Source organism: Ovis aries, chromosome 17, assembly GCF_016772045.2.
Source record: "Ovis aries strain OAR_USU_Benz2616 breed Rambouillet chromosome 17, ARS-UI_Ramb_v3.0, whole genome shotgun sequence".
Classification (NCBI taxonomy): domain Eukaryota; kingdom Metazoa; phylum Chordata; class Mammalia; order Artiodactyla; family Bovidae; genus Ovis; species Ovis aries.
The window spans coordinates 18,308,294-18,335,017 of NC_056070.1; the positions used below are offsets into that span (position 1 = coordinate 18,308,294).

General features: G+C 40.9%; 1 protein-coding gene, 1 long non-coding RNA gene and 1 pseudogene across 3 annotated transcripts; 1 reads left to right on the forward strand and 2 right to left on the reverse strand.

The window, feature by feature from the left end:
- Positions 1–916: 916 nt before the first annotated feature.
- Positions 917–19,592, reverse strand: RAB33B (RAB33B, member RAS oncogene family). Of its 2 annotated transcripts, none has more exons than XM_060400995.1 (3): positions 19,477–19,592; positions 18,964–19,231; positions 917–3,690 (listed from the first exon to the last, which is right to left on the reverse strand). In XM_060400995.1, exons 2-3 carry the CDS (start codon positions 19,210–19,212, stop codon positions 3,250–3,252), a joined length of 690 nt encoding a protein of 229 aa, XP_060256978.1. In that variant the 5' UTR covers positions 19,213–19,231; positions 19,477–19,592; the 3' UTR covers positions 917–3,249. The 2 variants fall into 2 exon arrangements, with proteins under 2 accessions (XP_060256978.1, XP_042090265.1); XM_042234331.2 differs by having other exon boundaries at positions 19,364–19,592.
- Positions 10,695–19,233, reverse strand: LOC101116257 (large ribosomal subunit protein eL33-like; annotated as a pseudogene).
- A 79-nt stretch (positions 19,593–19,671) lies between the features above and the next one.
- LOC105602763 (uncharacterized) lies at positions 19,672–23,823 on the forward strand. The gene is made up of 2 exons (XR_001021511.4): positions 19,672–20,989; positions 21,543–23,823. It is a non-coding gene; the product is annotated as an uncharacterized LOC105602763 (long non-coding RNA).
- Positions 23,824–26,724: the final 2,901 nt, after the last annotated feature.

Sequence of the window (26,724 nt, forward strand, 5' to 3'; positions counted from 1 at the left end):
CTATCTATGCAGCTCACCGCCTAACACAACTGGAAAGTGCATAGCAGGTACTTGACAAATGTTTGACAAATCAGGTTATTTCAGCAAACTCAGTGTTAGCGTTTGCCACAGAGGCTTCCCAGGTGGCGCAGTGGTAAAGAATCAGCTTGGAAATGCAGCAGAGGCAGGAGACTCGGGTTTGATCCCTGGTTGGGAAGACTGATCCCCTGGGAGAGGAAATGGCAACCCACTCCAGTATTCTTGCCTGGACAATTCCATGGACAGAGGTGCCTGGCAGGCTACAATATCCAGGGGGTCGCAAAGAGTCGGACACGATGAGTGACTGAACGAGCACATACACAGGCTCTAGTAAGTCTGCCCCCAAAAGACCAACCTACTGTCTTATTATTCACTTAAAAAAGCAGTCTTTCATGAATAATGCAGTTTTGTGTTTGAACAGAAGAGGAACATATATGAGATAAACTGACCAGGGAAAGCAGTATGAGCTGCAGAGGCCCCAAGCCCCAGTCCACACTCTCCTAAAGCAGTTATCTGATACAGAGACTGTAATTTCACATTTGGCACATCTTCTTTCTCACTCGTTTTATAGTTATTCACTCTTCTAAATCCTCTGGCCTCTAAATCTAGAAATGTCAATCACTCCTGTAGTATCTGCCAACCGCACTGAAGTGTTTGTTCTTGAACAAGGTGGACTACTCAGCCTCACAAATCAAAAAGCTACCCTATCAGCTCATTTTAAAATTTAGGGATTTTACCTGAAAACTTCTTTAACCTCGAATGTATTTCCAAATAAATTTTCAAGTGAAATGTTTTTGTTTGTTTAATATATTACACATTACCTAGAAGCCAAAGGAAAAAAAAGAAACTTTTTTTTTGTTTATTTTCTACTCAACCAAAGAAAGAAAATAAGCTACAATTTCCTTATGTCAAAGCTGGTTTATTGAACTTCATGAGGGCAAAATTACAGTGACGCTACTCCACAACAAAATTATTTAACTCTGGTTTAGATTTCATGAAATGTATTAGCAACATACTGTCAATAAAGCACTGTCATTAAGAACTAACTTTATTACAGCCTGGATTAGTTTCCTTTGGTGTTCTCCCAAACTATGACTTTTCCAAAACATATCTGAGGTTTTTAACTACAGGACACAGTTAAAATAAACTCACACTGAAGTTATAAAACTTGTGATTTGTGCTTTAAAAATTAATAATAGCCACCATTTTGGAAGTGATTTGTCAATAGTTGGTGAAGTGTTTTATAAATATTTTGGAAAATATCTAAAAGCTTCATCCCCATTCAACTGATAAGTATGTTCTTTTAAAAAATGAAAACATGTATCGAAAAAATTAAAACAACAAATCACCACCAATGGGGTACAAATATTTTTAAATTAATAAATATTAAAGTGGAAAAAATAAGTCCTTTCAGAGAACTTTAAAGGATATTTACTACTAACTCCTTACAAAAAGAAATGAAATTAAATTACTTTTAAAAAATTATTAACAACAGCACTGAAAAAACATAAATGTGTTTGGAAAGTCTGTAAACTTTCTTCCCCCACTTTAGAAAATGTTTTGATAAGCAATAAACAGATTCCCTTCTTTAAAAAACTGTTAACACCCACAACAATTGTAACAGCTGTCATTGTTTTACTATAAAAATAGTTACAAATTAATATCAATTTAGATAAAGTCAAACCACTTTTAATTCTAGCATAAGAAAATTGGATTAATCCCATTAAAAACAAAGACAATTTCCCTTTCCTTAAGGTCTCATGTTTAAAATAGGATAATTATTTCCTCTAATTATTATTTTCAGTTAGTTTATTTAATAGAATTATCTTGTTTTTATAACTAAATTACTCAGCCAGGACCACCATGATGATTAAGTAAAAAATTCTAAACTAGATTAGATCACATATTTCATTGGTTTCCCACATTCTGAAAATAATCACCTTTCGGTTTAATTTCATTCAGCAATCTTTCAGAATCAGTGAATGTGCTCACTTCAGTCAGAGCTCATGGCTTACATTCCATTCACGTAATAGCTTCCTATGCAAGCTTATTATTTCCTCTGTGCAAAGTCTTACATTCAAAACCAAAGTATTTAGGGCAAAATACTTTCTGAAATATTCTTTCCACCACTGAGGGACTGACTAGGTATTTTTTAATACCTAATTTATTTTTCATACTGAGGAGGAGTAGTTTGTTGTGACCATAAAATCTAAAGATTTAAGCAGCAGTATACTATGACACAATTCTATTACAGAAATAAATGTAGACTCACAGCAATTATAGGTATGCCCTCAGAGTTACAATCCAAATTTAAGAGAAGATGAATGTGTTTAGGCATTAAGTTGACTGGGGATGGGGGAAGCATGAGATCCTATGTCAGATGCACAGCTTGAAATGACTGAAAGCCAGGGACTGGAAGGTCTCTTGTGGCAGCCAGGAGCCATGTTCACTTATTTCCCCTCAACTATAACTTTCTCAAACCTTTCAGTTAGTTTTTTACTATTTAAATATATCAAAGTAAAGTATAAAGCACCTTATGATGTCATTTCATTTGCATTAAAATCTGATTTACTTCTGCATATTTTATAGAATTACTCTTTTTAAAAATAATGATAATGTGTTTATAGACCTGATTGACACTGATTACAAAGATCAAACGTCTAGAATTGTTGGGAAAGTCATTCTTTCTGGGCTGAGAACCAGAAAACATTCTAGGTCTTCTTCCACCAGATCTGCAGTCTTGGCTCTTAAAATGCACCAGAAATAATGCAGGTAATATACTAACAATACAAAGAAAGAACTCTATGGAGAGGCAAATACCAGTTTTTATCCTATTGAGAATACTTCCCATTCAAAGGACATACCAGTAAGTGTCCTAAACCCTTAACATATTTTTTCAGTTTCAGGAACACAGGATTAAACAATCACTGACTCTTAAAATCCCATTATGCTCTCAAATGAAGCCTCCTCCTTGAGCTCTCAACGCAAAGATGTTCTGATTCATCCTAATATTGCTTCATTTCAACCTCACCTGAACAACTTATTCCTTGTGGTGTCACAGTGACAAACTTGATTAAGTAGACACAAAATACAAAATTAAGCATGACAATGATAAACAGTAATGTGTCAGGATGATCCATTGTATCTGAGATTAAATTCTATGACTTATCACTGTCATACTTCGGAAGTATTTCTTTAGTCAGTATTAGATACTGTAATAAAGACTGTGATTTAGCACCAGCATGTCATTGCAGGCTTTGGTTCAGGCTTCAGGGTAATTCCGTTATCAGGGGGTTGACTAAGCATTAAGGGTTTGTGGCTCTTAAGCTTATGAGCCAAGGTCATAAATATAGCTTCCACATGGTCATTATCATTGGGGTTTTTAGCAGAGGTTTCAAACAAAGGCATACTGTGTGTGTCAGCAAATTTTTGTGCCAAGTCTGTGGGTACCTGAATGGCACTTCTCAAGTCACATTTATTTCCAACAAGAATCCGTGGTATATCGGTGGCTAGCAAATGCTGTTTGCATTCTTCTATCCAAGACGGCAGGCTATGAAAACTCGCCATGTTGGTCATATCATACACGAAGACAACAGCGTGCACATTTCTGTAGTAGTGCTGGACCATGCTTTTTCTGAATCGTTCTTGTCCCGCCGTGTCCCATAACTGGATCTGAAAGTGGAAAAAAGAAGAGAAAAACTGAAAATTTCATCCAGTTACACACACAGAAAATTTCACTACCTTTGCACGGCCCTTTGTACTTCTTTGCTTATACTATTTTGCTCCCTTCTGCTGCTGCTGCTGCTGCTAAGTCGCTTCAGTCGTGTCCGACTCTGTGCGACTCCATGGACGGCAGCCCACCAGGCTCCCCCGTCTCTGGGATTCTCCAGGCAAGAACACTGGAGTGGGTTGCCATTTCCTTCTCCAATGCATCAAAGTGAAAAGTGAAAGTGAAGTCACTCAGTCCTACCCGACTCTTAGTGACCCCATGGATTGCAGCCCACCAGGCTCCTCCATCCATGGGATTCTCCAGGCAAGAGTACTGGAGTGGGGTGCCATTGCCTTCTCCATTGCTCCCTTCTAAAATGCCTTTTTGGTGTTATTTATGTGATTTAAATGTCATGATACTAGTCCAGTTACTTCATGATTAACACAAGCGTCAGAACAAGTACTTCAATTTAGCATTTTAATTCAGTAAGTCAAACTTGTTTGGAAAAATTATACCTCAAAAATTGATTTTAAAATGCTAAAAGAAACAGATATTAGATTTTAAAAACATGTTAAGTGTCTAATTTCCACAAATTTGGTTACAATATGCCCTTCCCTGCCTTTCACTCATGTTATTTAAAATAGTAGAATTAGGATAGATGTGAAAAGTCATGAGGTCTAGCCCCCCACATCAACATATATATACATCTGACAAAATCCAGGCCCCTTTAAAAAAATTTAAATGACTAGGAAATCACTTATCTATTCTAAACATCTCTACCACCTACCTAAACATCTCTACCAATAAAAAGATTCCAATACCTCCCAATGGAAATACAGGGTGGCAGAGGAAGAATAATATCTAAAGCTAAATACAAGTCATGTATTATGATTCTCTTAAAACATGGAATTTATTGTGCCTGTGCTTCATTCCTAAGAAAAATTAAATGATGAGAGTACTAATCACAATGGAAAAGACTAGGGACAGTGATGCTCAGAAAGCTGCCTTTTTTTTTTTTAATTTTGGTTGTGCTGGGTTATCATTACACATGGGCTTTCTCTAGTTTCAGCAAGTGGGGGCTTCATGTTGTGGAACATGGGCTCTAGGTAAACGGGCTTCAGTAACTGTGGCACATGGGCTTAGCTGCTCTGACCCACGTAGGATCTTCCAAGACCAGGGATCGAACCTGTGTCTCCAGCACTGGTTGGAGGATTCTTATCTACTGTACCACCAGAGAAGTCCGTTAGATAATTTTTAACTGAAAGACTTGTATTATTTATAGATACTCCAAGTATGGAAGCCTAAATAGATGACTTCTCTTGAGAATATCAATAACCTCAGATATGCAGATGACACCATCCTCAGGGCAGAAAGCAAAGAGGAACTAAAGAGCCTCTTGATGAAAGTGAAAGATGAGAGTGAAAAAGCTGGGTTAAAACTCAACATTCAAAAAACTAAGATCATGGCATCTGGTCCCATCACTTCATGGCAAATAGATGGGAAAACAATGGAAACAGGGGCAGACTTTCTTTTCTCGGGCTCCAAAATCACTGCAGATGGGGACTGCAGTCATGAAATTAAAAGATGCTTGCTCCTTAGAAGAAAAGGTATGATCAACCTAGACAGCAGATTAAAAAGCACAGACATTACTTTGCCAACAAAGGTCTAACTAGTCAAGGCAATGGTTTTTCCAGTGGTCATGTATGGATGTGAGAGTTGGACTATAAAGAAAGCTGAGCCCCAAAGAATTGATGCTTTTGAACTGTGGTGCTGGAGAAGACTCTTGAGAGTCCCTTGGACCACAAGGAGATCAGTCAAACCAGTCGATCCTAAAGGACATCAGTCCTGAATATTCATTGGAAGGACTGATGTTGAAGCTGAAATTCCCAATACTTTGGCTACCTGATGTGAAGAACTGACTCATTAGAAAAGAAGACCCTGAAAAAAGAAAAAAAGAAAAGAAGACCCTGATGCTGGGAAAGACTGAAGGCAGGAAGAGAAGGGGACGACAAAGGATGAGATGGTTGGATAGCATCACTGACTCCGTGGACATGAGTTTGAGAAAGCTCCAGGAGCTGGTGATGGATAGGGAAGCCCAGCATTCTGCAGTCTATGGAATGGCAAAGAGTCGGACATGACTGAGTGAGTGAACTGAAAACAATACCAAAGGAGAGGAAAACTGAGGGGATACTGTAGATGACCCCCAAAGTAAGTAGTATATAAAAGAGGAAGTGCTGAAACATGGCAGTAAGTGTTCCATTAAGATGTAATGAATTAATGAATACACTTTAAAAATGTGGTTAGAGATGGAAATATTGATCACCACTCTCAGGCTATCTTAATTTTTCAGTTATTTTTTTCATCTTTTTTTTTTATGGTAGCTCTTCTCAGTCCAAGTGTATCCATTTTTGAAATAGTCTCCCCTTCTTCCTAAGTCTCACTTTGTTCAAGATAGAAATATAAGGCATATTCTGGAGATGTTGTGGATTCAGTTCCAGACCACTGCAATAAAGCAAATATCACAATAATGCAAGTCACATGAATTTTTTGGTTTCCTACTGCATATAAAAATTACATTTACACTATATTGGTAAAGAATCCACCTGCAATGCAGGAGACCCCGGCTCAATCCTTGAGTTGGAAAGATCCCCTGGAGAAGGAAATAATGGAACATTAAAGTGAAGTGAAGTCACTCAGTCGTGTCTGACTCTTTGCGACCCCGTGAACTGTAGCCCTCCAGGCTCCTCTGTCCATGGGATTCTCCAGGCAAGAATACTGGAGTGGGTTGCCATTTCCTTCTCCAGGGGATCGTCCCAACCCAGGGATCAAACCTGGGTCTCCCGAATTGCAGGCAGATGCTTTATCCTCTGAGCCACCAGGGAATAATGGAACATTATTCAGCCATGGATGAAGCAGCCAGACACAGAAGAGCACACATCACAAGATTCCATGGATAGGAAACGTCCACCATAAGGCAAGTCTCCAGAGACAGTAAACAGACTTGTGGCTGCCAGGGTCTGAGGAAGAATGAGGAGTGACTGATGATGGGTAAGTGGCTTCTTTCGGGACTGGTGAGATGCTCTGCAATTCCTAAGTGATGGTGTGACACAGGCTTGTGAATACACTAAAAACCACTGAATGGCTTATCTTCAAAGCACAAATCTTAAATATCTCAGTGTTTTAGAATGAAAAAAAAATCCCACTTCAAACTGTATCTTTAACATTCAGAAAGATATTTTGGATGATCTATATAAAAGCCGTCCAAAGAACTGGAACTGACTTCTTCCTCTTTTAATAACGTTTTCCCAGCTCAAGTATTCAAAATTCATTTCATCGATGAAGAATAATGATTTATAATGTTTTAACCAGAGGACATATTTAAGTTAAAAAAATTAAAAGTACACAGGAAGGTAACTGACCAAAACGTGAACAATGGTTGTCTTTCGTAGAGAACAGACCACGGACACAGCAGGGGAAGGAGAGGGTGGGGCAAATTGCGAGAGCAGGACTGAAATACACTGAAATATTCACATTACCATGTGTGAGACAGAGAGCTAGTGGGAAGTCACTGTACAGTGCAGGAGCTCAGCCTAGTACACTGTGACAACCTAGAGCCGGATGGGGTGGGAGGTAGGAGGGAGGTTCAGGAGGGAGGGGACATATATATTACCCAAGGCTGATTCATACTGATAAAAGGCAGAAAAAACCACAATACTGTAAAACAATTATCCTCCAATTAAAAGTAATTTTTTAATGGTTTTTAAGGCAAATTTTCCCCCCTTTATTTCTACTTTTCTGTTTTCCATAACAAATATACATTTGTTTTAACAAACTAAAGTTAAAAAAAAAAAAAAAAAACATGCAGAATTTAGACCTGTCTCAAAGAACTGTGAAAGTCCTCAATAAATGCAAGTGGTGATGATGAGGATATTCATCCTTCTAAGAAAACTGCTTAAGCTAGGATTGACCCAACAATAAGCCTCTTCCCATCAATCTTACTCAAAACATTCTGATCATATCAAGACTTCCAGGAAACAAGAAGTGTGGGATAATAACATCTCACACTTTACCGGAGAGCCTTAAAAGTATATACTATGTTAGTGAGTCACTTAACAAAGAAATACCGCTGTCTCTCAGTATCCATGGGGGATTGGTTCCAGGAACCCCCACCAAAATCTAACACCAAAATCCACGGATGCTCAAGTCCTTTATATAAAATGGCATAGTATTTGCATTTAACTTACATCTGTATACATACTTTAAGTCATCTTTAAATTACTTATAATACCTAATGCAATGTAAATGCTATGTAAACAGTTGCCAGCAGTGGGCAAATTCAGGTTTTGCTTTGGGATATTTTTTTTCCCCAAATATTCTCCCACAGATACAGAGGGTCAACTGAATTTAAAAGGAAGCTTCAAAATTTCACTCACTGAATTATGAGAACAAGTGAAAGCCTAGGACACACTGTTAGGCTGTCTGCTGCCTCTCAGGTGTGCAATGAGGTGAGGGCAAAGAGAGGACAGGACGACTGATAAAAACTGTCAGCCACGAAGGCTAGAGAGAACCATCACTGAAAGAGAGACAGATATAGCTCCCCAGTGGGGAACAAACCTTATGATAATCTAGAAAAATCTTTAGGTTTAGCTCTGAGTGCAGTGGTTCACAATGCTTAGGAAAGAAGAGAAAATGACACTCTGGAAACTAAGGAAGTGACATGCTTATGTCTGGCAGATGTTAAGTTAGGAAGTGTTTTCAGAGCAATTATTCCCAATTTAATACTTAATATCTTAGGAAAGAGAATGACTCAAATGTGCTTTTACAAGATATTCTCCCGTTTGAGACACTATAAAGACAACATAAAATATACTTTAAAAATATTTCATGAATCCCTACTTTAAATCCAAGTATCAAGTTCCAATACAAATGGCAACCTGTTTGCTAAATCTTAAGAGAAGTTTCTTACTATTCGTGAAAGCTCTTTTTAGTAGTTTTATTACCAAAATGAGAAATGATCTGGCAAACTGATTTAATACTTTTTTGCTTGACTAAAGATAAAGTATTAGCCCAAATGATCTTTCTTTCTTTGATCAGCTATCAAATTTCCTCTTCCCCTATTCTTTCAAAGACCACATTTTTATTGTAGCTCAGCTGGTAACAGCTCAGTTGGCAAAGAATCCGCCTGCAATGCAGGAGACCCCGGGTTGATTCGTGGCTTGGGAAGATCCCCTGGAGAAGGGTTAGGCTATCCACTCCAGTATTCTTGGGCTTCCCTTGGAGCTCAACTGGTAAAGAATCTGCCCACAATTCGGGAGACCTGGGTTCAATACCTGGGTTGGGAAGATCCCCTGGAGAAGGGAAAGGCTACCCACTCCAGTATTCTAGCCTGGAGAATTCCACGCACTATATAGTCCATGGGGTCGCAAAGTTGGACATGACTGAGTGACTTTCACTTTCAGCTGGTAAAGAATCCGCCTGCAATGCAAGAGACCCCGGTTTGATTCCTCGGTCAGGAAGATCCCCTGGAGAAGGGATAGGCTACCCAGTCTTCTTGGATTTCCCTGGTGGCTCAGATGATAATCTGCCTGCAATGCAGGAAGATTCCCCTGGAGGAGGGCATGGTAACCCCCTCCAGTATTCTTGTCTGGAGAATTCCCAAGGACAGCGCAGCCTGGCAGGCTATACAGTCCATGGGGTTGCAAAGAGTAGGACACAACTGAGTGACTAAGCATGGCACTGTTCTTTCAGAGAACACACTTTTATTATTTTTGCTTCTAAGCAGCCTATATGAGAGATCATCTGATGATTACATAAAAGCTTCTATTAATAGCTTGATGATGTAAATCAACATCATAACTAGTATTAGTAACACTGTAACAGAACTCTTTCCTTTTAGCATACCGTACAGAGTAGTAATATGTACATCTGACAAATAGATCCACATGGCAAATTTAAAAAATAATTTTAGCTTCCCTAACAAGGAGAAGTGACACATTTTGCGTGACTAGAAATACTTTAAAGGAAGTCAGCAAGAAGAGAAAGGAAGCGAGAGCTGGGCTGTAAATTCCAGCCCAGCCACCAATCTGTGGGACCTTGATCCAGTCATTCACCTTTTCAAAAGCCTGTTTTAACCTTAAAATCAGGGCTAATTTACATAACATAATGAGCTCATCTTCTTTTCATTAGCTGTGGTCTTAATAGTAAAGAATACACATAATTTGGAAACAGCAATCTTAGCTATCTTCCCTTCCTATTCTTTCCCTGCTTATTTATGCATTTTCCATTATTACCATCTCTCCCGAAGGTATTAGTGTTCACTCAAAGGATTGATGCTTTTGAACTGTGGTGTTGGAGAAGACTCTTGGGAGTCCCTTGGACTGCAACGAGATCAAACCAATCAATCCTAAAGGAAATCAGTCCTGAATATTCATTGGAAGGACTGATGCTGAAGCTGAAATTCCAATACTTTAGCCACCTGATGCGAAGAACTGACTCACTGAAAAAGACCCTGATGCTTGGAAAGACTGAAGGCAGGAGAAGAAGGGAACGACAGAGGATGGGATGGTTGGATGGCATCACCGACTCGATAGACATGAGTCTGAGCAAGCTCCGTCAGTTGGTGATGGACAGGGAGGCCTGGCGTGCTGCAGTCCATGAGGTTGCAGAGTCAGACACGACTGAGCTGAACTGAACTTAAACTACTCATATTTACCTGGGGGTTTGCACAGCCCAAGCATGTTCCAGGCACTATGCTGAGTCCTTATTTAATGTACATGGCCCTAATGTAACAATTACCCAGTCTTGCAGATGAGCAACTTGAGGTTTGCTAAGGTTATGTAACTCACCCGAGGACACAGAGACTATGAAGCCTTTTTTTAAATTGAAGTACAGTTTACAATTTAACTGGTTTACAAAGTTGTGTTAGTTTCAGGTGTACACCACAGTGATTCGGTTATGCTACGAAGCCTTTTTTTTTTTTTTAAACAAATCCACACTTTTATTTACTTTTTGTTCGACAAATTTAAACTCTTGATGGGTACAGCAACACAGGGATTCTGCATCCAAGGACCTTAACAGGAAGGTTGCTTCAGAATTTTATACAAATCATGCCACTGTCTCCACAAGTGCCACTTACCTTTCCCCACATACCTCTGCTTTTGTTAGGTTTTCCACCAGAAGTTACTGTGTTGTTTTTGCTTTGTACACATAAGTACATCTCTTGCCTAGACAGACTTCAGTTTCATCTTGAGCGCAAACATCTTCAATTTTACAAAGGGCCGTATGCTCCCTCTTGGTCCAGAGACCCTGCTTACAGCCAGCAAATCTGGCCTTGGACCACAGTCTTCCAGACATGTTATTAAGAGTTGTGCTAGAAGTCTGTTCCCAGCGGGCCTCCACAGGTTCCAAGATGGTTGAAAGAGCTGTACTACTACAGTCTTAAGAGCCAGGATTTAAATCTGGGCTGAGTGACTCTATTACAGATGAGTGTTGGTTTTCCCAGTCTAGCATACAACCCCAATTCTGTTTATTGTTGTTCACTTTTCAGTCTTTATGTCCAACTCTCTGCGACCCGTGGACTGTAGCTCACCAGGCTTCACGGTTCTTCACCATCTCCCAGAGTTTGCTCACACTCATGTCTGTTGAGTTGGTGACACCATCCAACCATCTCATCCTTCTTCGCCCTCTTCTCCTCCTGCCCTCAACCTTTCCCACCATCAGCGTCTTTTCCAGTGAGTTGGCTCTTCACCGGGTACTGTTTCCCTTGGGGGAACCACCCCTCCTCTGCCTTCGATTCACGTGAGCCCCCAGCCAGGCACATGACCCATTTCCACACCCATGTCACCCCCACAGTTTGGGGATGGGCATATGTCCCAGTCCCCAAGCAGAATCTCCCAGTCTCCATTTTAGTACTGGTGTTAGAACTGACAGAAAACGAAGTACTTTCTCACGCATTTTCAGCTATGTGGAAAAAAAAATATATCATTTTGCTTAAGCTAATTTGAATACAGAAATCTGACACAGACTCTAAAACAAAAGATCTTAACTACTGATGAAAGACCCCTGGAAAATTAATTCCATCACATCTCACATCTGAGTACAAACACCAATGTTGTTACTTTTTAAAGAAGAGCTATAAGAATCACAGGCTTCTGATCAGGCTGGAAGAACAATGGGAGCTCTGGCCTGGTTCCCAGGATCCTTCAGATAGTGGAATGGCTTGGGTCTGTGAAAATGGAGACTGCTTATACCATACAGGACTCAAGACCAAACCACTGCAGACTCAAATATCCCAGTTTTCTGAATTAAGGAGTCATAGATTAAGATTTCTTTGTAGGGTACCCCAACTGACAGTACTCCCATTTATTGAATTCCAGTGCAGATCAAATCAAGAGGACCAATTTGGTATCTTGCTAACCACCATCACTTCTTTTATTTTTAATTTTTTTTAAATTGGAGGCTAATTACTTTACAATATTGCACCATCACCACTTCTAAGATGAATTCTCAATTTAATTCTAGTTAGGTAAGGTGTAAGATGTCTTATAAAATATCCTTTGACTTATAAACATTGGATTACTTTTAATAAAGATTAAGACAAAACAATGGAGAAGGGTAAATAATCTGATTTCTGTTTGGGTTCAGCATTCATGGCATATCCTCTTCATTACACTCTGAAGGCAGGTTCTAGTCCACTCTCAGCATGCTAACTACACTGGGCATTTTGTCTTCATCTACCTACGTGCCCCAACTTCAACTTCATAGTCATGATTATTTCCTCCAGTTCCACACTTCTGGCTGCCAATCCAACATTTCCATTCGAATGTAACACCATCTCAACAAAGAAATGATTAACACAAATTTTTTTTTACAGAGCCTCTCAAAAATCAATCTTCCATGAAAGTGAAAGTGAAGTCTGACTCTTTGCGACCCCATGGACTGTAGCCTATCAGGCTCCTCCGTCCATGGGGTTTTCCAGGCAAGAATGCTGGAGCGGGGTGCTGTTTCCTTCTCCAGGAGATCTTCCTGACCCAGGGACTGAACCTGGGTCTCCCTCATTGTAGGCAGACACTTCACCGTCTGAGCCACCAGGGAAGTCTGTATCCCTTATCTCTACTAAAGATACTACCTACCTTCAGTCAATCAGACCTACCACCTCAGTCATCTGATCCTCATCCTCCTCTTCACAAAAAGCCAGTTACCAAGGCCTTTTGGCATTATCATCAAAATATCTCTTGTGTCATCTGTTTCTTTCCATTAGCTTCCCTCATCACCCCAATTCTGGATTTTCAGAGCAGGCTACCAACTGATCTCCTGTTTCCAATACATGCAACACTTATCTGAGCCCTATATAGTTTAGAACCTGAGCTGGACACTGGAAGATGTCTATGGAATTATCAGACATGGACTCGGTCCTGAATAAAACTGAGTAAGAACTAATAAAGGAGGCAGACACACATATAGTACAAACAGCAGAGATTTAAAGACTCAGGTAAGGTGCTAAAGGAAGCTGAGAGAAAGAAGAAATAGAAAGGAGGATGAGAGGTCAGGGGCTTCCTGACAGAGACACACCGAGGCGAACCAGGAAGAATTACATGTGGTGAAATATGGAAGGGAAGTTATTCCAGGCGAGGAGTGGGAAATGCAACAGGAAAACATAGGGATAAGCGCTGGACTATAGGGTACTCAGAGGGAATTAATGGGGGGGGAGTGGGGGAAGTTAAGTTAGAAAAGCAGTCTGGAGCAAGAGAAGAAAGGTCTTATGTTAATTTTAAAAGTTGGAACTTTTTACAATACAATGGAGAACTACTCTGGGCATCTGAGGCAGGGGAGATTACTCTCCCAAAGAGCAACATTAATCTGGCATTTTGGCAACAATGTATAAAACAAATTAATTGAAGACTGGGGTTGGGAGATTAGAACTGCTACAATAGAGCAGAGCATAAAAAAGATGAACCAAGTCCCCATTTGCTTTGCAAATAGGTTCATCTGTACCATTTTTCTAGATTCCAGATATATGTATTAATATATGTTATTTGTTTTTCTCTGACTTACTTCATACTGTATGACAGTCTTTGGGTCCCTCCACATCTCAGCAAATGGCACAATTTTGTTCCTTTTTATGGCTGAGGAGTATTCCATTGTATAGGGGGTGAAAAAGATGAACTAAGATTTTGAAAGAAGAATGGACGAGAGAAATCATCCATGTAGGAAACTAACTGGATTTAGGGAGCAAAGGAGAATGGTGAGGCCTCTGGGATGAGGAGGACAACATCAGGACCCTGTAGGTCACGACGTGGAGGAGAAACAGAAGAGGCAGATTTGAGAGGAAATTCAAACCCACCTCAGAATTTTGAGGTGAGGGAGGGCTTATTCAAATAGCCATGTCTACAAAACAATAGGGAACACAGAGGGACAGATGAGGAATGAGAGCTGGGCAAAACAAAGCTTTGGAAGTTATCTTCATAGAAGTGATACCCAAAGTCAAGAGTCTACCAAAGGAGAGTATGCAGACAGAAAACCAGTTCATCAAGGGGCAGATCCAGGCTCACTCAGGATTCATCCTCAATTGCTGCCCCATTTATCTTCCTAAAACACTTGGACTTTTCAGCACGCATACAAAATGAAATCTAGATTCTAGCTGTTCAGAAACTCTTCAGAAATGTGGCTACCAACACCTATGCAATTCTCACTTGCCACTTTTCCAAGGGAACCTTTAATCCTGCTGGAGCATCTCGCTAATGTTACTCATCAAAATATCCCTCCAGTGAGAATGAGCCCTCCACTAACATCCAGAAATAACTTGGCAGTCACCTACTGCCTGGTTTTGCTAGTCATCTTTCTGTTGTGCTTGTTGTTCAGTCACTCAGTTGTGTCCACCTCTTTGGGACCCCATGGACTGCAGCACACCAGGCTTCCCTGTCCTTTGCTATCTCCCAGAGTTTCCTCATGTCCAATGAGTCAATGATGCCATCCAATCATCTCATCCTCTGTTACCCCCTTCTCCTCTCCTGCCTTCAGTCCTCTTTTTAGGTATATAAATTTTATCCCTATGTAGGACAGCAAATCATCTATGCAGTGTATCAGGTTCAGCAAACTTTTCCTGTAAAGGGTCAGAATACTAAGTATCTTCGGCTTCACAGTTCTAACAGTCTCTGTCACAACTACTCAATTCAGCCACTGTGGTGCAAAAGCAAGCACAATATATAAACAAATGAGCCTGGTTGTGTTTCAATACAACATTATTATTTATGGACACTGAAATTTAAATTTCATGTAACTTTCACTTGTCATGAAATCTTTTTCTTTTGGTTCTTTTTTCCCCAGTCATCTGCAAATGTTGAACTCAGCTGGCAGGCCACATAGAAACAAGCAGCAGGGCACGGATGGTTCCTGGACTTACGGTGGTGATCATTTCATACTGTATGCAAATAGCAAATGACAATGTAGGACCCTTGAAACTAACATAATATTGTATATCAACAATATTGCACTTAAAAAAAAAAAACAGAAAAATAAATTTGAAAACCAAACAGCAGGCTGTATTTAGCCCTCAAGTATGGTTTGCTGATTCCTGCACTGTATTATAATTATTTTTGCCTAACAAAATGTCTTCTTTCCATTAAATGTTTACTCATTAAATGTTTGCTTCACCTATGGAGGGAGAGGCCCTGATTATTTTTCTTTAGTTAATATTAACATCTTGCATTTAACATGTAAAATCTCATTCACTACAAATGACAGGTAAGCTATCCCAATATTCAAGTAGGAACTGAGGATCCCTAGTGAGAGACAGAGATCAAATCCAACACTAGGTTTTAACGATTCTGTTGGTGTCTGACATTGTCACGTGCTGATGTGAAAGAAAAATAGCTGCCATGGTGAGGATACACAGAGACAGAAGGAGCATAAGGATTAAATACCTTGATTTAAATACCAAATGTATTTTTATTTAAGGAATTAACCATATAATTTTATCCAACTTTCAAAATTCTCCAAACAAGATTTTACACTTTCCATTATACATATATAGTACTTAGGAACAGATTAGCAAACAGACTTTATCACATTTTATAAAACATTTTAAGTGATTCTGAAACAGCACTGCTGTAAGATACATTTTCTGAAAAATTTATAGTCCATAAAACATTTAACACAACCTCTCACTTTTACCAAACACGTAAAAATAATATCTACTTACTAATAAATAATAAAGTAACATAGGGCTTTCCAGCTTTCACTTCAAAATGAAAAGTTAGAAGAAACGTCATTTCAGGTTAGGCTTACAATGCTCCAAAGAGATAATATGAACATCTCAGCAGCACTTAAGACATAATATAGGTTAACAAAAAAGCAGCAGCAATATATGGAATAAAGCTGTTCTGTATCACCTCATTTTTTTTTAAAGACACCAAAAAACACCTTGAACTTTTCCCCCACCAAAATACTCATATCTTTTTCTATTACAGAAATCTCTGTAATCTTTTTGACCACAATAAAAACCTCAAATCTTACAGTTGGAAGTACAAGTCAACAGATAAGGCCTTAGAGAGAAGAAAAAGAAATTCAGTGTCTCTACCAACTAGGATACCAACTCAGGGGCTCTATCAACATATGAGGTCAGACTAAAGCTCAGGAAGGACAATCACAGAGAAAAATGTTTTCTCCTTGCTCCCCTCAACCAGAAGGATCAACTCTGTGCTCCCAGATTCATCCCATCTGAGGTTCTGCTTCACTTATCACCGGCAGCACCAATCTCGGAAGCTAAGCCTTCGATGTTACACACTGGACATAGTTCATATGTTTAATATGCTGTTAAGTATCTCTTAAATTTGCACCTGATTCATCTGTGATCTAAAGTATAAATGGCAACCTGGAGGCAGGTAAAGGGTTACCAAACCCCGACTCCTCGCCTGCCCCCAGTCCCTCTACTTTGCTACTATCCTGCGTCCACTGGGCTTCCCTGGTGGTTCAGAGGGTAAAGCGTCTGCCTGCAATGAGGGAGACCTAGGTTCGATCTCTGGGTCGGGAAGATCCCCTGGAGAAGGAAACGGCAACCCACTCCAGTTTTCTTGCCTGGAGAATCCCATGGACGGAGGAGCCTGGCGGGCTACCGTCCACTGGTCGCAAAGGGTCGGATACGATTGAGTGACTTCACTTTCGCTTTCTTTCACTTTCACCTTCCCTTCAGCTGTCTGCCTATGCCCTACTCTACCTCTGTTTCACTCTGGTTGTGCAGTCACAGAATTGATGGTGCCAAAGAGAAATCATGATGTTAAACCACCAGGGGAGAAGAATCTTCTTAAGATCACTGACTCTGAGCCAAGTACCTTCTATCTGTTCTCATCTAATCCTCATGTGAGCCTGATGGGGTACTATTATCCCCATTTTTCAGAGGAGAAAAATAGACTCTGAAAGATTAAGGAAACTGCCTAACCACTAGACTAGCCAACCACGCCAATTTGCCTAAGACTGAGAGGGTTCCTGGGATGTGAGACTTTACATTGAAAACTGGGTAGTGCTGATCTCTCTACGAAGGACACATAGCCCTTTCACAGGTTCAGATTTGAGCCAGGCCAGCTGGGCTTCAAAACCCAGGCACTTTCTCTCAGAACTCCTTCTGCCAAACAAAATCCCCCTCTAACCTCAGAAGTCCTATTATTTTCCTCCCCCAGAGGTTCCTGGACCTAACTTAATTCTGATGGAAAATATTCAGCCTCTTAGTCTACCTTTTTCTTTGCAATGTATGCAGATCTTTCTTAACTCCCTAATACAATGCATCCAAAAGACCACCATTCCCAGCTTGAATGGGACAATGGAAAATTAAAGCTAAGATTAAAAGGCAAAAGGGCCCACAGAGGACTGATGCCTTTTCAACCCTATTTCTCCTTTCCTATCATTGGCAGTACCCACCTCTGGGGGTGGGGAGATGGGCCAGAGATTATGCTATGCTATGCTACACCGCTTCAGTCGTGCCGGACTCTTTGTGATCCCATGGACTTGTAGCCCACCAAGCTGCTCAGTCCATGGGATTCTCTAGGCATGAATACTGGAGCGGGTTGCCATGTCCTTCTCTAGGGGATCTTCCTGACCCAGGGATCGATCCCAACTCTCATAATGTCTCCAGCATTGGCAGGCGGGTTCTTTACCACTAGCACCAATGGGGAAGCCCCTAGACTGGGGAACCAAAAACTAAATTGTTCATGTCTGAAGAATGTGGGTGTAGGAATGAAGTGAGCCTATTTTTTTTTTCCCCCACAGTGGACTGAGGTAAAGATGAACATCCTAATTTAAAGCAAAAAATAAATAAATTAAAAACACAGTATAAGGAAGGCAGAGTAGTTCCTCCAGTGCACCTGTTTTAAGGGACTGTATCAGCAGGTGGCTGAACATCAGTCAGAGTGAAGAAGTGTGTCTAAGGTTTACACTACCTTAGGCCTCAATCCGGTCACTGATAGCTTATTCTCCAATGCTTCTATTCCAATCCCTGAGAATCCCAGGCTTGGCCTTGCGCTTACTACCTTCTCCACTTTTACCGTGTTCTCCAGTCTCAGGAGCCATCAATAAGACTTAAGACTTGAAAGAGGGTGGCACCGAGAATGTGGTCTGGCAACCCAATGAGGAACCAAGTACAAACTACGGAATGTTTCAGCAGGAAAACATAATTTTCTAAACAACTCAATGTCATCGGGAAACTACTGTAACAAAGCTGCCTGCAAGAGAATACCTAGGTACTTCCTCAAAGGCAACGGGCGTTTTACTTCCACAAAACCTAGGGCAGTGTTCAAATGAATGTTTAACAAATAATATTTACTAAATGAAATTCCCATGCCTGAGAAATTTCACTCTATTTCCTCTGGCCTTACTTCACTAACTCCCAACACGTGAGACCCGGCCCATAAGTCAGTCCTACACGCTGGCTACGCGATGTGTGCTCCACTGACTAGCTGATGTGCAACACCGGAGACCTGACCAAATCAGAATCTTTACTTGGGGAGGGGGGGGGGGGGGGGGCGGACAAACCCTGGTAAATCTCCTGCACAATAAAGTTTGAGAAACACTGCCTTAGAAGTTTGCTATATACAAATCCTTCCAATCTCCAACTCCCATCTTCACATCAGCGTGAGAAAAGATGAAGCGCACGCCCTGCACCGGGCCCCAGCAATTAACCCACGAAGGGGTTGGCACACGTGTCATCCCGGGATAACCTTCCTCCCGACAGTCTCCCATCCGCTCACCTTGATACGCTCCCCATCAATCTCCACCGCTCGTTCTCGGAAATCCACCCCGATCGTAGCCTCGGTGCGGTCGGGGAAGCGGCCGGCGCAGAAGCGGTAGGTCAGGCACGTCTTGCCCACGTTGGAGTCGCCAATCACGATTATCTTGAAGATGCGGGAGCGAGCCGGTGGCAGAAACCCTGAGCCCCCCGACACTGCACCGCTGGATGAGAAGCTCGCCTCGAGCGACGACTCTATGTCCGAAGCCATTCTCCTGACCCGCCCCAAACTGAGGCGGAGGGAAGGAGACGCTGAGAGGCTGCGAGATTACGCCACCGCCACCCAGCGCGCCCAGCCCGCGGGTTTCGCTGCTCAGCGTCCCCGGAGCCACCGCCCTCCCGCAGGCAGCGCGCGTGCGCACCTTCCCGCCGGCCTCCGCCCGCGCAGGTGTGGCGCCCACCGGCCCAGGCTCGCTGGCCCTTCCGCCCGGCCTACGGCGCCACCGCAGCGTCCGTCAGGCCGGGGCCCGTCTACCTGCGAAGGCTCTGGGCCTGTCGGGGGCTTGTCGGGGGCGCGGAAGGCCGGCTGCTGAGAAGCCGAGCAGACCGCCCCGGGCCCGGCACCCCGGCTGGCCCGGCCCCGCCACGTCCAAGGCTCCCGCCCCCGGGAGGAAGCGGCGCGAGCACTCTGGGGGCGGGGAGAGAAAGCTGAAAGGAAGGAGGTACCACCAGGCACTCTCTCGCGAGAGGGCGGGAGAGCCGCTTCGACGCTGGCGTGGGCCCGACGGGGACGTGCGAGGTCTCCGGGAGGTTCGGCGCTGCCCTTGGCTTCTCGTTTGGGCTCCCCGGACGTGAAGTGGAGGCGGGTCCCCTCGGCTTGCAGCGGGGGGCCGACTCCGCGTTCCCTGCTCCCTCCGGACTCTCGGGATCGCGGGAGATGAGACAGCGACCGGGGCTGAGGGGCGCTAGGCGCCGCCAGAAGCCCGCGCCTGGGCGTGGGAAACCCTTAGAGGCGAGCTCCGGCCGCGCGGAGCTTGAGTCTCGGCAGGAGCAGGGCTGTCAGTGAGCAAGCGGGAGTTCGAGGCCTCCTGCCGCCTTCGCACGGAGAATTTCATTAGGCGCCGAAGCAATGTTCCGATATCCGCGGGACTCAGGTGCCCAAGGCCCCCGCCCAGAAGATCACAGGAGGGCCGCTTGGTGGCATCGAACCCAGGAGCTGGTACTAGATGGCCTCTCTCATGAGAGTATATAACCTACTGTGCCCAGGTTATGTCTTCGTGCCTGGGTGATGATGATGTAGCCGTTGAATATTACGGAGCACACACAGTTGTCTTCAGCCATATATCTCAGGAAAATATTAATAGACGAGATCACCCAGACTTAAAGAGGATTCTCCGGATCACTGAGAGTTTTCCGAGGAAACCTACCATACACTAAGTCATAGAATAATTCCAAAATGTGCAAAAATACTGCTTTTTGTGAGGAGTTTTGTTTTCTGATAAGACTGGAGTTTTGGGGGTGTTTTCTGTTTGAGCGCATAGTTTGTAAATTCAAGGTCTATGGCGAGGAAGACATGGCATGCCTTAAACAGAATGAGGGGAACAACAGAGAACCAAAAGCCCTTTCAGTCCATAAAATGAAAATGTGGTCAGAGCAAATTAGTGGTAAAAGCTGAGCATGCCGAGCTGCAGCAATTTTCAAAAGCCTTTAATACGACAATAATTTCTGTTGCGGTAGAAAAACTTTATACAGTTACTGATATACCAAGTTATGTTAGCTAGGGGGAAGAAGGTTACATACCTGGCTGAATGTGTGTACCAGGTGAGTAAATTACATTAGTCAGTTTCCTGTTATAGAAACCAGAACATGGCCTGGAAAATCCTAATCGTTTACCTGTGACTGTATTTCCATAAAGATAAATCATCCCAGAGACTATTAGAGAGCCTTGGAAATATTCCTCTAATCAACTCTACTTATCCCAGTTAAAGGATAGCATCTGAAGATTTAATAACAAAAAACATTTGAAGACTTCAAAACTGGATAATCAGGTAATTTTAAAGGATCGTGAAAAAGCATCATTGTCTCTACACCACAAAACCCTTGCTCTGTATTTTTTGTATTCTGGTTTTTTTTGGTTTAGTCTTTTTCTTGCCTGTTTATTTAGATCCTATTCACATTTCATATCCTAGTTCAAAAGTCTCATCTCTGAGAAGCCACTCCTGATTACTTCAGCTCAGAATGTTCTTGATTTATTCTAAATCTAGTACACTTTGGGGTATCGCTCTTTGGTCTCAGCAATACTGTCTTTGCTCTTTGTTTCATGGTTATGTGTTGTGCCTTCCAACTAGAATGTCAGCTCTTGACTACTGACGGAGAGCTCATTGTTACTCAGCAAATGATGAATAAATGAGTTTAGTGAGAAGTTTCTTGTGTAAGCATTGTCAGTTTGCACCCTTTACCAGTTATACAAAGTTCAGCACCACTTAGATGGAAAAGACCCTTGACATTGTTACGAAGAGTTTTGTATTTTTAGTCTGTAGTTTGAGAGATTCCTTGTGTAAGTAAAGTGTATGTTGCTCTTTTTTTATTGAATAATTCCAGAACCTCCAGGTTTGACTTGAAGAAGATGCTACTGTTGGGAAGAGTGGATGGATTATGCAGCCCTGTTTTCTGAGAATTCATTTGTTCTTGGAGTTTTTCACTGCTTGCCACCACTACCACTTGGCCTCCAAGTATAAGCGTGTAACCCTTCCGTCCTTCATATTTTACTACACAGCTGAGAAGAGACTAAATTTGGATCCTTTAATGGCACAACTGGAATATTATACATAATTTAGGATAAGATGGCTTATTTAAAAGTATTTTTCTAATAGGAGATAGAAACTGGATATTAACAAAATAAGGGTACTCTTATGTACAAAATACAACTACTTATGGTCAACTTTTATTTATTAAGAGATGCCACCACCCTGTGGCAGAGGCCATTTTTTAACTGGTCTTAACCAAGGAGTAGCTCCTAGAAAACTTCCCTGTTTAAGTTCAGGCCTGAGTACAGAGGACAAGAGAGTTTACCTGCTTGCCTTTATTGGCACTACTGACATTTTGCACCAGATAATTATTTTTTTGTAGATTTTTGAAGTATGGTTGACTTATTATGTTGGTTTCAAGTATATAGCATAGTGATTCAGTACTTTTGCAGATGAAACTCCATAATAGGTTATTACAAGATAATGGCTATAATTCACTGTGCTATACAGTATATCCTTACTGTTTATTTTATAAACATAGTAGTTTGTCCCTAACGTGTCTCTCTATCTTTTGGTAACCACAGGTTTGTTGTCTATATCTGTGAGTCTGTTTCTGTTTTGGATATACAGTCAGTTGTATTGTTAGATTCCACATATAAGTGATATCATGCAGTATTTGTCAGTAAGCCAGACAGTTCCTTGTTGTGGGCAGCTGTCCTATGCATTATAAGATATTTAGTAGCATACTTGGCTTCTACCCACTACCTGCCAGTAGTACCCCACCCCTGCTTGGAACAACCCAAATCAACTCTAGACATTGCCAAATGCCCCTGAGGGGTGTTATGTCCCTTTCCCACTTTCATTGAGAATCACTTGCCAATATAAGGGGTTTTCTGCTAATTCTGGTTTCCTGTCCATCCCATTTGACATCAGGAATCATCTCTCCCTTAAAGACAGAATTCCAGTTCCCCAGAGAAGTATAGCTTTGGTCTTGTTGGCCCCCACCAGATTACCAAATCACTGGTTAATAGTAACCCCAAATATTTTATGAGAGATACTACATTATAAATAACAAAAGGACTTTAGTTTTAGCATCTAAGTAGCAAATTGCCATCAACATTTTATAGGTAAATTTCAGAATTCTGTGTTTCAGAATTCTTCAAGTTACATCTTCATAAGCAGGATCATTGAGGATTTATGAAATTTAACTATTCTGTATATCTCCACTGTGCTTGTGGTTGGGGCAGGGGAGAAGACTTTAGAAATTCTAGATGAGTTCCAGTGTGGAGGCTGACAAGGAGCTAGGATGGAAGGTCTTGTAGTGGACAGTAAGTTAAAGGTGAGTGTGCCTGTGGTAGTGCCATTCTTCTCGATAATAAACACAAATTATGAGTAAGCAAGACTTACAAATATTTGATATATGCAAAATGCCCCAGTCATGGTGGTCTTTGCTGTTTCCTTTATTTCATTCCCTTTCTCCCGCCTCACCTTTACAATGTTTGATTATATAGCATTCCCTGTTTTTGATATAACAAAGGCAACTGATAATTCTGAAGATGATCTAAGTAACTAGGAGATTTAAAATTAAATTTTCTCTACCTTGAAGATGATGTACTTTTTTAATGTCCACATTTATAAACATTTATTTCTAAATAACTACACAGAAAAATCTCAATTTTAAGTTATACTGTCTGATACCACAGCAGTAAAAACAAGCTATTCTTTCTTTTTCTTTTTTCTTTAAGTAGAAGGAAAAAAGAAAATTTATCTACTATACTTGGAAGCTAAAAGGAAAACCTCTAATTCTGGTTCAGGAGAAAAAAATCACAATTGCTGATTTACAAACTATTTAGAAAGTAATGACAATGAGAACAATAAAACAACATAAGGATTCAGCTTAAGTAGTACATAAAGGAAAATCACAGATCAACGTTTTAATACTAACCAATATAGAAAAATATTAGTAAATCATATTAGTAAATGTTAGTAAAATCGTAGTAAAAATATGGTTTACCTATCACTTGTATAGTACTTAATGTGTCAGATACTGTTGTGTTCTATAAAAATTAACTCGTATGAAACAACTAACATTCTCCCTTTTTTATCAATAAAGAATCTGAGGCTCGGAGAGTTAACTGTTTTCCTGAAGTTCACTCAGCTAATAAGTGATAAAGTCAATAACCAAACACAGTCCTTTGACCACTACATTACACTGCCTTTTATCTTAAATGAGAAAAACACAAAGTTTAAAGGCACAGCAGGCAAAATAATCATAGTAGACCGCAGTGAATTGGAATCCAGAAATACAGAACAGATCATAAAAGAAAAGAGCCGGTTATTTGACATGTTCAATAAAATAAATATGGCAAAACAAAAGTAGCAAAGATTTTAACACAGGAGAGATGATGTTAGAAATGAAAAGGAGGGACTTCCTGGTAGTCCGGTGGTTGAAAATCGACCTTCCAGTGCAGGAGACTCGGTTTCCATTCCTCATCGGGAAACTAAGATCTTACATGCTGCAGGTCAGCTAAGCCCGCGTGCCACTACTAGAGAAGCCTGTGCACCACAATGAACACCCAGTGCAGTCAAGAAAAATAAATGAAAAAGGAGATAGACTCTGATAAAGGAAACTTTAAACATAAAAGAATACAAGCCCATGTGTTCATAAAAGTATTTTGTTGAGCACCTACCACATAACATGCAGGCCCTATACATGTGGCTAAGGATATCATGTTTAGCAAAAAAGATGCAATTTGTGGAATGTGCTTGAAAGAATACTGGAGAAAAAGGAATCTTCTTTAAGAAGATTTACAGAAATCTTGAGTCTTTGGCTGACTGCTTGTGACTACACATGCTAAATCTGAGCATGTGTAGAGTAATACTGTGCAAGGCCAAGCAAAGATCAACTACCAAGAAAAGAACAATTACCAGGGAGCTATAAATGGAAAAATTCCCAGAGCTCACAATGGACTAGATGACTTCAGAGTTACCAGCTGGAGTAAATACCTCACTGAACACTGAGAAATTAAGTAGAGGCACCTGAAGGCTTATACGTTAGCAGTAGGGCTACATTAGCCCTAGATTAAAAGCTACTCTAGATGTAACCTGCTGCTTCTGCTGCTAAGCCGCTTCAGTTGTGTCCGACTCTATGCGACCCCATAGACGGCAGCCCACCAGGCTCCCCCGTCCCTGGGATTCTCCAGGCAAGAACACTGGAGTGGGTTGCCATTTCCTTCTCCAATGCATGAAAGTGAAAAGTGAAAATGAAGTCGATCAGTCATGTCCAACTCATCGCGACCCCATGGACTGCAGCCTACCAGGCTCCTCGGTCCGTGGGATTTTCCAGGCAAGAGTACTGGAGTGGGGTGCCATCGCCTTCTCCTAGTAACATGTAAAAACAAGCCTTGAAAGGATCAAGCTGATCCAAAAATAACTTAATTCCCTCCCAAAACAAGACTCAACACTTACACACACACACACACACACACACACACACCAATCAGCAAAATAATATTTACAATGACCAGTATACAAAAAATTACTAGATATTTGAAGCTTCAGCAAAATTTGACCAATAACCAAGACAAAAATCAGTTGACAGAATCAGAGATGACAGAGATCACAGAATTAGCAATAAGACATTTAAAAAGCTATATGAATATAATCAAGAATTTACAATTAAATAACATGATAAAATGGAAGATATGTAGAAGAATGAAATCCAACTTCTGGAGATGAAAAATGCAATATATGAAAAAAAATTTTAAATCACTGTAGAACCTTAACAGCAAATTAGATACTGTAGAAGATCGGTGAACTTGAAGCCAGCAATAGAAGCTATTCAAACTATAGCACAATTTTAAAAAAAGATTATAACACATAGTTACAAAGGCAAGAGTTTCAGTTTCATGGGGAACAATATGACACGGTCCAATGTACAGGGCTTCCCTGATAGCTCAATTGGTAAAGAATCCGCCTGCAATGCAGGACACCCTAGTTTGATTCCTGTGTTGGGAAGATCCACTGGAAAAGGGATAGGCTACCCACTCCAGCACTCTTGGGCTTCCCTTGTGGCTCAGCTGGTAAAGAATATGCCCACGATGCGGGAGACCTGGGTTTGATCTCTGGGTTGGGAAGATCCCCTGCAGAAGGGAAAGGCTACCCACTTCAATATTCTGGGGTCCCTAAGATTTGGACATGACTGAGCAACTTTCACTTTCACTTCAATATACAGATAATTGGAGTACCCCTGAGTGAGGGCAGTATTTGAAAAAACAATGCAACAAATATTTCCAAATTTGATGAAAACTATACTATCATAGATCTTAGAAGCTCCATGAACCCCAAGTAAGATAAACAAAAAGAAAACATCAAAGCACTTTATGATCAACTGCTGAAAACCAGTGAGAAGAGAAACTCTTAAAAGCAGCCAGAAAAAAAAAAAAATAAGAAGAACAAAGAATTGTCACTTACTATATATCAGAAACAGAAAAAACAAGACAGTATCTCTAAAGTGCTGAAAGAAAAAAAAGTCAATCTAGAATCTGTTTATGGAGCAAACTTTTCTTTCAAAGGCAAAATAAGGACATTTTCAAATAAAAGCCAAGAGAATGTGTCACAACAGACCTATGCTATGTAAAATATTAAAGGAAGTTCTTGAGATCAAAGGCAAATGATATCAGGTGGAAATGCAGAACTACACAAGGGGATGAAAAGCACCAGAAATGGTAATCTGGATAAATTTTAAAAGACTCCTTCCTCATTTTAAAATTTCTTTCAGAGTTGACTGTTTAAAGCAAAAATAATAGCAGTATACTATGGGGATTATAACATATAGAAAGAAAATATATGCCCATAATATCACAAAGAATGAGAGGGAAAAACAGAAGTAAACATATAGATATATTATACTATGTATTATAGCATGATTAATAAAAGTAGACTATGAATGAGTTAAAGATGCATGTTGTTAAACTTAGAGCAACAACAGAAATGATGAAAGAAGAGTAGCTAAGGCAGTCAATAGAGTAATTAAA